Raw genomic sequence first — 13,819 nt, forward strand, 5'->3', positions numbered from 1 at the left:
GGGTCAGGAAGGGATATCCCCCATTGCGCTACGTTTGGCGGGGGCAGGGGGTAAGGAAGGGGTTTGGAGGAAAGTCGTATCTCAGCAGCTCTGCAGAGTCAAGGTACTCACGTATGAACCAATGCCTGTTCAGATGTGGAGAAAGTGGCTACTGAACAGAGGAACCAAGGGGTGATCCAGACAGGGACCGGCGGGTTCAAGGGCCAGGGTGTTGATCGAGCAAGCGCCGAAAGGCCCCCGCCAGCCGAAGTTCCACTGGGGGGGGGGGAGGGAGGGGCGCGGGGGGTCGAGGTCTATCTAATAGTGCAAAGATGGCTTTAACTCTACAACTATCTACTGACTGAGTTGCTGTAATCATCAAAAACCCAGTCATGTTTTCCTACAAATAAATAAAATTTAAATAGATCTGTTGCTGTATTCATATTACCGCCTGCACTTTAAGCAGGGTGTGGGGGTTATTTGGCGTGCTGATAAACGGGAACTGTTTTTGGGGCTGGGAGATGGGAGGGGTTGCTGCCCTGGGGATGAGGGTGTGTGGAGATAAACAGCCTGTTTTATGGAGTGGACGACAATGGGGCATTTCCTGGTTAAGCAGTAGATGTGGTATATCTTGCTTTAGTAAGGGCTTTGATACTGTCTTGCTAGACCTCCTCATAACAAACTAGGGGAAAATGCAACCTAAATGACTACATAAGGTGGTGCTACTTGAAACCCACCCCGAAGTCGGCAGCCAGGCCCCGATGGGCCAGCGCTCGCCGGACACCCCTCGGACTGTTCTGTTCCCAGACATTCCCTCTTGTATTCTGCCTGTGACCTCCCACCTCTCCCCTGCAGACGATCAACCAGCTGTCCTGGATGAATGGCAGAAATACCAGGTGATCTTCCAGGGTAAGTCAGGACATGTCATGTCTGGTTGTGCCCTTCCCCCACATTGCCTCTCCCCACAATACCTCCCCACCACCTCCCTCCCCATCACCCTCCCTCCCCTCCCCCCCTCCCCTCCACTATCGCCCCTCGCTCCCTGCTTTCCACTTCCCAGGCTGCGCTGCCATCCTGGCCCACACCACTGCCCGATGACAATCGCTGCAGGATCAGCCATCGCAGGTATCCTCCTGCTTTCCCCCACCCTGCCATCTGACCTCAACCCCCTGCCAGATCTTGGGAGAATTTGCCCTCACCTCTCCCTTAGGGTGGGGTCAGCCTGGGACCTGAGCCTTCCCCTGTGAAGGATGGTCTGGGCCCTGATTCCCAGGCTCTTGGGTGCAGGTTCTGTGCAGCATCCAGGCCACTCCATTCACCTGGTGCTCAAAATACAGGGAAAGGTCCCCCCCAGAAGCCCCAATGGGGGAGGGATTCCCCACCCAGAAGCCCCAGCAGCCCCCTGGGGAAGATGAAGCCCCTCCCCCTGCAGTGTGGGTGTTTGCCAGGGTGAGGGAGGGGCTTCCCTCGGGGACCCCTCCTCAAGCCTGGTTGCACCGGGCTGTGGGGGATTCAGGAGAACTGGACCCCCAGGGCTCTGTGATGTGTGTGTGGGGGGGGAGGGAGCCTTGGGCAGTGGCTCCGTTCCCTTCCCAGCTGCTGGGTCAGGTGCGGGAGGGGCCAACAGTGTGAAATGCCAGAGATACGGGGGCTCCTCCGGCCTTTAGGTGCTTCGAACCCTGGCAGGACATAACTGGCTCTTTCTGTCCCTTCCTCCTGCCCTCCCGTTTTGTTGTTCTTCTGGATTCTGTGTCACTCCTTCGCTCTCCTGCCATCCCTCCAACCCCCCTCTGCCCGGGCAGGGTCTGACCAACACCCGCGCAGCTGAGATCCTGGTGCAGGATGGCCCCAACGCCCTCACACCCCCGCCGACCACTCCCGAGTGGGTCAAGTTCTGCCGCCAACTCTTTGGGGGCTTCTCCATCCTGCTGTGGATCGGCGCCATCCTCTGCTTCCTGGCCTATAGCATCCAGGCCGTGATGGAGGACGAGCCGGCCAACGACAACGTGAGCCACATGTGACCCGGAGCAGATCAGACACGGGGCGGGGGGAACCAAGTCATTCTGGCCTGCGGCCCCGGGCTGGGTTCAGCTGGATTCTCCACCCCACATCTGGACTTTCTGGGGGTTGAACAAACCTCTGAATGGAACCTCACTGAAACTTCCTGCTTCTGTCCTTCCCCTAAAGCCATGGTGGGGAGGAGGGGAATTCAAGGGGGACCCTTGGGCCTGAACTTGAGGGGGGTCTGGTCTTACCCAAGGGGTGTGACCAGATTTTGCATGGCAGGGCCGTAGGGTCTCATCCCAGCCTCCCAGAGATTTGTGAGAACCAGGGCTGGGCGCAGGCTCCAGGGGTCTCATCCATTCGGTCAGCTCTGGGCTTTGATTCACCAAACTCAACCCAGACCAAGTGAGCAGCATCTCTTGGCCAAGACAGGCAGAGCTGGGCTGAACTGGTCCCACCTGGCCACTCCCAGCACTGGGGGATGGGTGAGGAACGGTTCACTGTCCCCCTGCACTGAAGGCAGGTTCCAAAATAACTCAGCCCTGGTTCCTAAATAAGAGCTGTAGTAATATGACCGGGGGCAGCTCTGCCTTGACAGCCGTCCCACTCCGAAGCTGATCTCGCCCGCGAGACCTGCAAGTGTTGCAGAGAGTGAGGAGGGGTTCGGAGGGTGGAGGGTGCTGTCCCTTCACTGTCAGTGCTGGCCCCACTGCTCCAGTGCGGTGCTAGGGCGTCCTGTGCAGCAGGGACTGATGAGGGTGGCCCAGTAGGGGGTGCTCTCCCTGTGGAGCCAGTACCGAGCACAGTGGCCAGGGGTTCTGTGCTGACCCGGGCCTCACCTTTGGGATGAAACACCAGCCCAAGTCCCAACTACTTGTGGTCATTAAGGAACCAACTTTTCATCCCAGTTGGGGTGTTAGCCCCTGGGACCCAGCCAAACTCCATCTCCAATAATTACCTACTTCTCCTCACAGGATCAGATATTTGTCACTTCCTGTCCTAAACTACTGGGCAGCATCACTATGCGTCTGTTAAGCAGCTGCCACGTCCCACCCCAGGCGTGGATGCACTGCGGCAGTGGGTGAAAAGATCCTCTATGTCTGAACAGTTTTCCTCTCTCCCCAGCTGTACCTGGGCGTGGTGTTAGCTGCTGTGGTCATAGTCACTGGCTGCTTCTCCTACTACCAAGAGGCCAAGAGCTCCAAGATTATGGATTCCTTCAAAAACATGGTACCACAGGTAGGAGCGCCCTTCACCCATCCTCTGCACGCTGCTGGCACAGGAAGGGAGCAGCCTGACCATCTGAATAAAGGCAGCTCAGGCTGGAAGGGTCATGGCCAAGCTACAGAACACTGATTGCAACAAACCCACAGCTACCTAGGAGTGCCCACTTCATGGGGGAATAGAACCTGGGTCTTCCAGCACCTAAGGCCCAGCCTCCTGAGCTAGAGGAGGATCCTCACTGAGTGCTAGCAATATAGGGCCCCATGTCACACAGACAAGCAGTTCTGATTCCATCCAGTAGAGGGAAGAATTTTCCCCTCTAAGCCTCCCTTTTGATCCTAAATCTCCTTGACAGGAGAGACAGACCCAAGCAGCACAAGTGGAATCTGGATTGGGGACACCTGTAAAGGCTTGGGGCAGGATCTGGGATTTTGGTCCATTTGGGAAACGTGGGTCCAAGTCCAGTTTCAGGGTGTTAAGATCTGGTCTGGTCCCTTACAGCGGGTAACCCAGCCAGTGTGGTTCCAGAGCTCCCTCTAGTGACGGCCGGGACACAAATAGGAGTTGATGAGCCCGTGACAGCCATGGGGAAATAAATGGTCTTTCAGCTCAGTAGTAGCTGATGTCTTTAGACCCAGAGTTCCCAGATTCCAGGGACATGAGCATGGCGTTGCAAGAGCTGTTGTTGCTGAAATATCCCAGGCCATTGCTGAGCGATGGGAGAAGAGAACACAGAGCTGGATGCTCTCTGGGGATCCCTGAGCCCGTCTGGGGGACCCACCTCATCCCTGAGCTGGCAGCACAGCCAGGGGGGCCATTTCTGAGTTTGGACACAACCATGCTTAGCTTTTGATTTTGTTCCAATCTCTGAGGCCTCCATGCTTCCTCCTTCCAGCCAGTCTCTGAAACGCTGCATTGATAGGCTGGGATCCCGCTCTCCCGCTGGTAGAAATTGGGAGTCACCCCACTGAAGTGGATTAATCAGAATCAGGCCTGTGCCATGCCTTGCCTGGTCGGCAGCAGGAGAGCCCACGGGGCAGCAGTCCCAGCCCGGAGAGAAAAGATGCGAATGGAGCTGATTGCTGAGCGCTAGGGGTGGGGGGGACAGAAGCAGCTGCAGTGGTGGGTGGGCAGCACTTCCCTCTGCTGGCTGGAAGAGGGGTGCAGCTGTGACCCCCCACATACTTTGAGAGTCCAGAACTCCACTGGCAGTTTCACCCGAGCCCAGCAGCAGGCCAAGCCCTGGGTAAGTGTGGGGGTGGGCTCAGGACACACTGGCGCAAGGTAAACCACATGCACTTGCAGCTTTGCTCACAGCTTCTACTGGCAGGGCCGTTCTGCAGGTCTCTCCCACGAGGGGCTGGGACCCATTAGGGCAGATGGGGGTCAGCTGTGCGCAGCAGGCTGGGGCGTTACAGGGGGCTCCAGGGGTGCGGGAGCAGGCCGCAGTGCTCTTGCCTTTACCTCTCCTGGTTGTGTTGGACAGCAAGCCCTGGTGATCCGGGAGGGTGAGAAGATCCAGATCAACGCCGAGAATGTGGTGGTGGGAGATCTGGTGGAGGTGAAGGGAGGAGACCGGGTCCCTGCTGATCTGCGCATCATCTCGTCCCATGGCTGCAAGGTGAGGATGGCGGGGCTGGGCCCCGGGCTGGCATGGGGGCTCCATGGGCTAGAGAAGAGGGAGGCATGGCCACCATAGGGCAGCCAGTGCTGCTCTGTTTGGCCGTACGGACAGATGGACCCTGCTTTGTCCATCTTACACAAAAAGGCTTATGAGGCCTTGCTGCTTTCGTGGCCCTATGAGATCTACCCACAGGGCCATATAGGGGGATATTGGTGCCTTCCTTCTTGGAAGGGCTGCTGTGGCCCACCCCTTGGGCTCTGTAGAGATCCCCATATTGGGCGGCATGTAGGGGGGCCCTGGCTCCTGTCTGATCCCCATGGCAGCAGGCTATGTCAGGACAGACTCGGAGGAGGTCACAGGGTCTCAGCCTGGCTGAATCTCCGGATCCCATGTAAACCCAGGGCTCCCCTGCAGGGATGGGGTGAAAGTGGAAGCTGGGCTGTCCCTGTATGCCTGGTTGCAGCATCCCTGAATCCCTCACTGCCAGCCCAACCCCTGGAGCCCTCGGAACCCCCACAGCCCTTTCTGATGAGGGCCCTAACCCCTCCCCTGCCCACGATAAGCGCCCCAGATCCAACCGTCCCCCCACCAGCTGCTGAACCTTTCCCCCCTTCCATCCCTAAACTCGAGTGTTCATGTGCTCCCATGCCTCCACGCCCCCAGTCCCAGCAGTGCAGCTGTCAGGCACCCGCAGTGAGAGCTGGGAGCCAGGACTCCTGGGTTCTGTTCCCAGCTTCGGGAGCCTGCCAGTAGCCCATGCTCTGTGCAGAGGCCCCCATGTGAACTAGTACTGAGGATGGGGGGCACTCGAGGGGTGGGACATGGGAGCTCCAAGAGCAGAGGGATTTGTCCATCTGTGTATAAGGACAGAATCGGGGCTTATGGGCTGATGCCAGTGACAGGGGCAGGGGATGGATAATGACTGAGGCAGATTGCCCCTGTGCTGTCTGTCTGTCTGTTCCTCTCATGTCTGTCTCTCTTGGGCCCCGAGGCTCCTGACCGGCCTCCCGTTGCCTCGGCAGGTAGATAACTCCTCCCTGACGGGCGAGTCGGAGCCACAGACCCGCTCCCCCGAGTTCACCCATGAGAACCCCCTGGAGACCCGCAACATCTGCTTCTTCTCCACCAACTGTGTGGAAGGTGAAGGGGGGAGGGGGCTGCTGGTCCCTGCTCAATTTAGGGCCCATCCCTGGATCTGCAGGGCTGTCCCACATGTGTCCCGGCACTGAGCCTGGGGCGGTTATGAAGCCCTGAAATCAGTGTGCGGGGGGTGAGGGGGGGACTGAGCAAAGGAGAGTTGAAATGGCCAGACTGAGGGGAAATAAGAAGGGTTATTACCCCCAGGGCAGCCTAACTCCAGAATTGCAGAGGCAGTGCCAGTGAGGGTGCCCAGGCAGGCGACCGGGCCGCAATGCCAGGAAGGTCTGGCCCTGGCACACAGACTGCTGTGCTGAGAGATGCCAGAGGGAATGCTGTGCTGAACGGAGAGCCCTGGAGGGGCCCGTTGCTCAGACAAGGGCCTAACCCCAGAGACAAACCAGGCCTCCACCCCCGCCAGGCCTATCACCCACCCAATGGGTGGCATGCGCTTGCCAGCTAACAGTGAGGGGCCTCGTCCAGTCCTGATGCTGCCAACCAGGGGCCAGCCTGCTGGGATGGGCTGAGACCCCCCCAAGCTCATTGCACAGAATAGCCACCAGGCAGGGTTCGAGTGGATCCCTGGAGGGACAAAGGCTCCTGGTCCAGGGCTGAGAGGATACCCAGAGCCCAGACAAGCGGTGCACGGGGGAGTTGCTACATTGTTGGGTCCCTCAATCCATCCTTTACCAGAGCTGCTTCTGAGCCCCCTCCCAGCCCCAGACCCCTCACCCCAGTTCCAGTCTTGCCCCCAGAAGTATTGAAATACCTGTCTCCCCTCCCCCACCACTGCACTAGGCACTGCCCGGGGCATCGTCATCTCGACCGGGGACCGCACGGTGATGGGCCGCATCGCCTCGCTGGCTTCGGGGCTGGAGGTGGGCCGCACCCCCATCGCCATGGAGATCGAGCACTTCATCCAGCTCATCACCGGGGTGGCCGTCTTCCTGGGCCTCTCCTTCTTCATCCTCTCCCTCATCCTCGGCTACACCTGGCTGGAGGCCGTCATCTTCCTCATCGGCATCATCGTCGCCAATGTCCCGGAGGGGCTCCTGGCAACCGTCACGGTAACAGGTTCCGCTCCTGCGCTATCCAAGGGTGGGGCTGGGTGTCTGGCCGGGCCCCCTGGCACAGCCAGTGCAGGGCGATCTGACCACACTGGCAGTGCCAGGTGCAAATCCGCCCCAACCCCATGCCTGCTCTGACTGCCGCCCCTCCGGCCCGCAGGTGTGTCTGACCCTCACTGCCAAGCGCATGGCGCGCAAGAACTGCCTGGTGAAGAACCTGGAGGCAGTGGAGACTCTGGGCTCCACCTCCACCATCTGCTCCGACAAGACAGGCACCCTGACCCAGAACCGCATGACAGTCGCCCACATGTGGTTCGACAACCAGATCCACGAGGCTGATACCACCGAGGACCAGTCCGGTGAGAGGCCATCGCTGCTACCTGCCGCCTGTTCCCCCCACCTCTGCTGCCTGTGCCCCCCACCATCTGTGCCATTACCACTCCACCACCCCCTTCCCTTCCACCAGTGCCGTCACCACCCTGGCGTCCCTGCCCACACCCCCGCCACTCACACCGCCCCCCGACACCACTGTGTCCTTCTGCCTGCCACTACTCCCACTGCCCAAACCCCTGGGACTGCCACACACACACACCCCACACACCTTCGCCCACACCCCTGCCACTATCTCCACCACCGAAGTCTAGGTTTACATCAGCACTTTTGCTGGTAAAACTTTTGTCAGACAGGGTGTGAAAAAACCACACCCCTGACTGACATAAGTTTCACTGACGAAAGCACCAGTGTGGACAGCCATAGCTACTGCTGCTCGTTGTGGGTAGTTTAATTATGCCGGCAGGAGAGCTCTCTCCCGTCGGCACAGAGCGGCTACACAGGAGACCTGACAGTGTTGCAGTTGTAAGGTGTGTAGTGTAGACATAACCTTAACCTGCCCTGTGAGTAAACTGTCATTCTCCACACACTGGGTAACAATGCAGCATAGAGGGGAAACTGAGGCAGAAACGGGACTCATACAAATACTACAAAATATTCCCACTTTGTCACACTCCCCCACTGTGTATGCCCTCACCCCCCATCCCTACCTAAGCCCCATGCCAACTCCACCCGTGCTCTCACATACCACCCGCCATTGTGTGCCATCACCCCTCACCTCTACCCATGCCCCCCACTACCACCGCTGCCTGCACCCTCCACCACTATCCCCCTCACCCGTGCCCTTGCTCCCTGTCATCACCACCCACGTGCCATGGCCGCCTGTACCCTACACCCACGCCCCCTGTGCCTCTCACCACCCCATCTGTGCCCCCTGACACTACCTCCATTCCGGCTACCTGCACCCCTAACTCATCATCTTGTGTATCTCCCCGCTCCAGCCGTCCTTGCCTCCCCCCATCTGCGTCTGTCTAAACCCTGGTGCTGCTTCAGGGCAGGGCTGAGGTGGGCGCACAGGGGAGAACCTGTGGCACTGCAGGGTCAGCTGTGCTGAGCCCCCGAGTGTGCCCTGGGCAGAAGGTAGCATGGCAGTGCCTGCAGGGTGGATGTGGCAAGCCGTCGCACACAGCACCGTGTTCCATGTTCCTCTCCCGAATTCCTGGCTCTTCTTTCCCTTGTTTGCCTCAGTCTCAGTTCGATCCCATGGATCCTGACATTGGGAGGCTCTGGTTTGGAGACCTGGGCACCTCCCAAGAGCAGGCTCTGCTGGATTAGAGATTGTAGGAAAGATCGTGGCTACTCCATCCAGGCCTCTCCTGGCAGGGGGTGCTGTAGGGGGCGGGGCAGGAGCACTGGCTGTGTGGAGAGTTCTTGGCTACTCCAGTTCCAGCCTCTGCCAGAAGGGGACACTGTAGGGGGCAGGGAAGGAGTACTGGCTATGGGGGAGTTCCTGGCTACTCTAGTCCCAGCCTCAGTCAGCAGGGGGCGCTGTAGGAGGTGGGGCAGGAGCACTGGCTATAGGGGGAATTCCTGGGTACTTCAGTCCCAGCCTCTGCCAGCAGGGGGCACTGTACATGACAATGCTGCAGCCAGGCAGTGGGGCACGGCTCACTGCTCCAGTCCTGTGGTTGGGGGTCTGGGTGGGGTCATGTTGCTGACTGGTGTGTCTCCTGCCAGGGGCAACCTTCGATAAGCGCTCGCCCACCTGGGCGGCCCTAGCCCGCATCGCCGGCCTGTGCAATCGAGCCGTCTTCAAGCCAGGCCAAGAGAATGTCTCCATCTCCAAGGCAAGCTGGGTTCCTGGACCCCACCCCTCACTCCTGGGCTCCCTGCGCGGTTCCCCAAAGTGAGATGCGCCCCAGCGCTGAGCACACCAGACTGCCCAGGGGATATGGGCTCTGCAGGTCTCCCCGTCTCCCCCATCCTTCACGCTGCTCTGATCGCAGCCTGGGACACCACGTGAGATCGAGGAGGGGACCCGTGAGGAGCTGCACTGAGATAGGATCTTGGCTTCCCACAGCCACAGCCAGCTGGGCTCAGACTGCCCAGGGGCCCTGGGCGGCCCCCAGCCTCTGCCACACTGCCAGAGCTCTGCCCCGCCCGGACCCCTCGCCAAGGAGCAGGTCTCAGACCTGTGCAGCTCCCCCTTGGCTGCACGGCCAGCCTGGGGAGAGGGCAGCCCATGGGACTGTGCTTTCCTAGGGCCGGATCCCAGAGCCAGGGGCTGTTCAGTCTGACCCATAGTACGTGGATGGGTTGTTCCCTGCCTCAGCAGGATTCTCAGCCTCAGAGCAATGCCTAGTGAACCCCAGAGCCCATCTGTGATGATGTGGTTCTGGCGGGACCCAACTGAGAGTGCCAAATCAGGACCAATTGCTTAAACAGGGCAGTCACAGCCCTACGCCGGGGTTTCTCCACCTCTAAGGCAAACCAAACCAGCCAGACAAAAAGGACTTCAGTTTCACCCCGCTGGCTAACTGCAAGTCACACAAGCAATTTCCTTAGACACTCCAGTCTCCCAGTATCACCACCAGTCCCACACGTCCTGGGGATGAATGGTTATGAAAACCAACACCCCAGTAAAAGAAAAAGGTTCCGGTCGATCCAAAGGACGAAGCCCAGACCTGCCAGTTAAGGAGTTATAGAGAATATTTCATGATAAGGATTGATTACTACAGAGTTGGGCGAATGTCTAGGTCATTATTCACAAATCTCCGGGGGCAACATATCAGACGTATTTGTGGGGGAGCCGGTATTGGTTATGTTAGCATAGTAGTACACAGTCTGTAATGTCCCAATGCGGGGTGTAACGATGGGTGTGGGTCAAGAGTAATGTGGGAGCAGTGGGGTACACGAAATCGCTCATCTAGATGGTTACATAAGTTCATGAATTAAGCAAGCAGGCGGTAAGGGGTAAAGAGGTTGACCCACGAGTGGAATTCCCAGATCGGTGGGGTTCAAGGGACTCCAGGGAAAATGTAGTTTGAACGGAAAACAAGTTAGGGGTTAAGTGGGTATTCCCCACCCCCCCTCCCCCCCGTGGTGGTGAAGCACATCGCTTCACGTCCGAACTGGCTGTGGCCGTGATGGTTCGTGTAGATGTCCGCCGTGACCCCCGGATAGGTGTCCGAGACCATGGCAACGTCTCGATGAGTCGTGCATAGCGACGGGCACCACACAGGCCTAAGTACGACGTTCAAGTAATACAGGGTCCAGCGCAGAGCAGAGCACCGCCGACGATCAGGGCGTCGGTGTAAAACGCTCGTAGCCCTTGTTAACCACAGATCTTAACCACGAAAATCACAGCGTGTTGCATCCTTTTAGAATAAAATTATAGGTTTTTCATAAAAGGAAAAAGATAGAGGTAGAGTAGAATGTTAAACTGAATGCAAGTTCGTACAGTAAATGGCAAAGGTTAGTTCAGGTCTTGTAGCCAGAGATAAGTAAACTGCAGGTTAATGTGAAGTCCTGGAGAACATCCACTGGGATATGCCATGCAGTCTGTTGTGGCGAGCCAGATGTAGCAGAAGTCCTCCAGAGGTAAGGAAGCGGACTGAAGACAAAATGAGATGAGGCTCTGCCTTCTATAGACTTTCCCGATGGTGTAAGAAACACTCCTTTGTTCCACTGTGGAAAGTTACAGCAAAATGCGTTTGCAAGTCCATGGGCCAGTTTTGCATACTGCTGAGTCACAAGCGTATTGCCTCCTCGTATGGTCAGTTGTGTGAGGGTGAGGTCCTTAATGGGGCATCAAGCAGGCTAACTGAACTGACACCAGCTTGCTGGGAGTGCTCCAGAACTTGCAGCGCCAGTGTTGAATACAGACAGCATACAGCCAATATTCATAATGTCAACTACACAATGATACAGACATACAGAAGCAAAAATCATAACCAGTAAGACCCACACCGGGTCTGAGACACCTTATATGAACCCTTTACATAATTGTGCCACTGCAGAACCTTTGTTGCGAATCCATCGTTCTGCATGTCCAGTTGATATTAATATACGTAACATCCATCCACCAGCCCCGCCAGATCACGCGGCAATGCCCAGCAAGCCCATCAGCCCGTCACAACCCCGCCAATCAGGAGCAATGTCCAACGAGCCCATAGCGTCCGCGCAGCCTGCTGACACAGCAAGCCAGCAAGCCGCACAGCCTGTCCGCCAGCTCCTTGCAGATCAGAGCATGCAGCGAGCCCCACAGTTTGTCTGCCAGTACAGCCGCACCAGATTCAAGCAATGGCCCAGCGAGCCAATACGCCGTCTTCTCTGCTTCCGTAGGGACAGAGCTGGTGGCTGTTCTCCATGTCCTGCTCTGTCGCGCGCAGCTCAAGCCATGAAGCGAGCTAGTCCTTTATCCCCGCTGCTGTGTTGCTCAGACCACGTAGACAGTATCCTGGCTCTGGATCAAGAGACTGGGCCCACAGGGTTACTGCAGTGGTCCAGTACACTCCCGATATATTTCAGAATCCGGATGTCCGGCAAACTTTGTTATAGGGGGGGTACTTTCGCGTCCGATCCGGGCTATATATCTAAAGTCGGATATAAAACACTCCCGTCCGATTCAGGACTCTGCGACTAGGACCAATCGTGGTTACGTAGATGCAATGAGTCCTAGAGCAGCTGCAAGAAGCCACCCTATCTTTGGCGCACTGTGTCTGGCACACCACCAGCCACAATTCCATCCCTCCAGCGTTGCTCAGCCAGGGACCTGCCACTAAGTTCGTCCAGCCGAAGGCTCCCCCTGTTAACATTGACTGTGGCCTACACCTTGCCTCCCCAGAGACGACATATGGCTCAAAGAGCGTTCTGTCACTTAAGCGCTGCACGCTTGCTGCCGCATCATCAACGATTCAGATATGTAGCATGCCCAGGGCCCGCGCGTCCCCCCCTCGGTTCCAGTTGGCCACGTTTGGCCTATCCAGCATCCCTCCACTCGCTGGCGGCCACAGCCAGGGGCCTCCCCCTATTGGCCCACCTGCCTCCTACGTTCCACCACCCATCCACCTGGCCGCACAGCATGACCTCCCCTCACATGGCAGGTGCCGCCTTAAACCCACATTCGTCCAACTCAGGCCAATCATGTCCTCCCTCTCCATGGGGCCATGGCCACCAACTCAACCACGAGCTTCCCACAGTTGGCAGCAATAACTTAGCACCATTGCCCACCAATCTCATTGGCCCGTGGCCATAACGCTCGACTAAATTCACAGGTTGGTATAAGGGCAAGGCACGGCATCACCTACGAGTCGGTTTCCATTACTCCTCGCTATTGCCCATGACCCCCGTGAGCCACACTCCTCGCTATGTGGAGGCGAAGGCAGGCTGGCTAACGTTACACGAACACACTCCATCAGCATGGCATTAGTCATATGACTGCCCTCATGTGGTCTCTGTGACCGCCAATCAACCTCTCATAGCCCTATCACCCCTGGCCCCCATGCTTGTCCAGCAGCTCCCTCTGGCGCTGCCCATTGCCTCTATCTGTCAAGACTGACTGGCTCTCTCCCCTCAGTCAAGCGCGGGACACAGCGGGCGATTCGCTCCGATCGGGCCTGCTAAGTGCATCCAGCTCTCCGTGCGTGGCTCCGTAAGACGATGCGGGACCAAGAACCCCGAAAGTGACAGAGATTCCTTCAACTCCACCAACAATACCAGGGTGGGCTGGGCTGGGGTGTGAGCAGGTCGGCCCCCGGTGCTCAGGAGGGGCACAGACTCGGGTTTGATATGGGCCAGATCAGGAACAGGACATGGGGGCTGGGTTAGTTGCGACGGGAGGGAATCGGAGGTGGCTTGAGGACTGGGTTGGAGATAAGGGTAGGAAAGAAATGCAATGGGCGCCTATTCAGAACGTTCCCTGTGGGGGCAGCGCCATAGCGTGGGTGCTGGCCAAGCAGCTTCCGCTAGCCCCGTACAGCAATCCTCAGCCGCCAGCTATCTCAGTGGGGCGCTGGCCATCAAGCTCCCAGCATGGTTGTCCCTTCGGCGAGGACTCCCCTGTGTGTTTCAGCTCCTGCATAGCACGAGCGTGAGGGACAACTGAGGCTACTTGGTCTGGTGATGAAGGGCGCGCCGAGCGTCGCTCCTCAGAGCCGCGCCACCATCTGGCGGCTAGGGCCAGAGCTGCCCTAGACGAGGAGAGGTAGAGAACGCTTCAGCATGCTACCTTGGAGCTGGGCCGCGCTGGGGAGGGAGGAGTGTGGTGAGGGACCTGGGCACTGGGAGGGAATGGGCTGGGGGGCACTGGGGAGAGACTATACAGCAACTCGGTCGTGTTGTGTGTGTGTGTGTCAGGCGCATTGCGTGTACATCCGGGGGGTTGTGAGTACCAACAGGCAGGGATGTGTGCACAGTGCGGAGTGTTTCTGGCTCAGCTCACGCTGCACCTCTG

The 13,819-nt window shown here is 58.1% G+C and overlaps 1 protein-coding gene across 1 annotated transcript in view; it reads left to right on the forward strand.

Annotated features, from left to right (window-relative positions):
• The first annotated feature begins 1,865 nt into the window (after positions 1-1,865).
• The window catches only part of LOC116834317 (sodium/potassium-transporting ATPase subunit alpha-2), a 24,180-nt gene continuing 12,226 nt past the window's right edge, over positions 1,866-13,819 (forward strand). Inside the window, exons 1-7 of the mRNA XM_075071120.1 lie at positions 1,866-1,985; positions 3,109-3,222; positions 4,694-4,828; positions 5,854-5,971; positions 6,767-7,035; positions 7,196-7,394; positions 9,103-9,212. Coding sequence (XP_074927221.1) covers positions 1,959-1,985; positions 3,109-3,222; positions 4,694-4,828; positions 5,854-5,971; positions 6,767-7,035; positions 7,196-7,394; positions 9,103-9,212 — 972 coding nt within the window. The 5' untranslated portion in view covers positions 1,866-1,958. The remainder of the gene's footprint in view (positions 1,986-3,108; positions 3,223-4,693; positions 4,829-5,853; positions 5,972-6,766; positions 7,036-7,195; positions 7,395-9,102; positions 9,213-13,819) is intronic.

This window comes from Chelonoidis abingdonii, chromosome 11 (genome assembly GCF_003597395.2).
Source record: "Chelonoidis abingdonii isolate Lonesome George chromosome 11, CheloAbing_2.0, whole genome shotgun sequence".
Classification (NCBI taxonomy): domain Eukaryota; kingdom Metazoa; phylum Chordata; order Testudines; family Testudinidae; genus Chelonoidis; species Chelonoidis abingdonii.